Here is a 1374-nt window from a genome sequence, read left to right as displayed (position 1 = left end):
CCAAACAATTTCTGTAATGTAAACAGAAGCTTAGTACATCCGGCTACACACTAATTACACCACTATAAATTACTACTTTTCTGTAGCAACTCTTATCATAAGAATCAATGGATTTGCCACACAGCTTCTATAAACAAACATTGATACCTCGGAAAGGTTTGAATTTGTTCTCTAGATCAAATTCTTGTCTTCCCAGTCGAGATAAGTCAACTCTGAGATCAGGACAAATGGTGTATTCCTCCAGGGTTTTGCTGATCTGATAAATTTTATCCGAAACAACATCTGGGGCAGGTCCTGAAGAACAAAATATTAAGATTTTTCAGATGATGGCCCACTATCCAGATACAAAAAGAAGCAGTTCATTCATACATTTGCTTGCTTATTTTTCCATGCATCAATAACCAACAAGCCTAGAAAGCAGCACTGGATTAAAATACAGGATTTTTCTCCTGATAGAAAAGCATAGATCTCATGTGTCACTGAAAAAAAACCATAATATTAAAACCATAATATACTATGTAGGTTTGCTTCATTAATGAAGTGTACAAATAAATAATTTCAGGAAAAAAGAACAAAGCCATCACCATCTGGATGTATTATGAGTGTTAAGGAAATCTGCCATTTGCTGATAGTCTTCAGAAAATCTTAATATGCATGTTGCATTAAAATGGTTATTTGGCAAGTTGCTTGTTTGCAAATACTGAAATGATTAAATTTAAATGGAAAAGTAAATTACTTTCCAGAGGAGCAGAATTCAATATTCAATTCTACCCTGCTAATGAAGACTCAACATTTACATTTATATTAAGGTTAAGTATCTATAAACTGCATGCAACTTTACATCAACCTACATAAATGAATGTATTGAGTTTACTAGTTTTATAGAACTGTTTGCCTTTAAAGACACTTCTGACAGTTTATCAAAATTCATCTGCTTTAGGAATTCAAAGTAACTTCATTATTTAATATGCAACTTTGATCTGGAGTTAATCAGATTAATTGAACAGAATTCATGTTTTAGTTGCAGACTGACTTTGATTAGCTAATTTGGAAAGCAAGATATATTTTTTTAAAAGATATGGTATAGGTAAAATAAACATTTTTGGCTTGGCACAGAAGTTACTAGAAAAGGTTTTATAGCATACACTACACTTTCAGAATGGTCCCTTGTGGCCTGAAAAACAATCAATCTACAATTTTAAAAACATTTCCACCCTGAAAAATGACTCCAGCTAACTAACTCTAGTGGGTGCATCTACACATTCATTAATACACTGTAATTATGGCGCAAAGTTTAGTACCTGCTAGGACTGTGCAAAGCTTTGGGTGCTGATTCGATTTGGAGATTTGGCACAATTTGGTGGCTGAATCTCC

General features: G+C 33.3%; 1 protein-coding gene across 1 annotated transcript in view; it reads right to left on the bottom strand.

Annotated features, from left to right (window-relative positions):
• PGM5 (phosphoglucomutase 5) overlaps window positions 1–1374 on the bottom strand; it is a 201287-nt gene that overhangs the window by 156228 nt on the left and 43685 nt on the right. Inside the window, exon 3 of the mRNA XM_019517663.1 lies at window positions 148–294. Within this exon, the coding sequence (XP_019373208.1) occupies window positions 148–294 (147 nt within the window). The remainder of the gene's footprint in view (window positions 1–147; window positions 295–1374) is intronic.

Source organism: Gavialis gangeticus, unplaced genomic scaffold (assembly GCF_001723915.1).
Source record: "Gavialis gangeticus isolate Ggan-Ray unplaced genomic scaffold, GavGan_comp1, whole genome shotgun sequence".
In the NCBI taxonomy this organism is placed as follows: Eukaryota; Metazoa; Chordata; order Crocodylia; family Gavialidae; genus Gavialis; species Gavialis gangeticus.
This window is presented reverse-complemented; position numbering and strand designations above follow the sequence as displayed.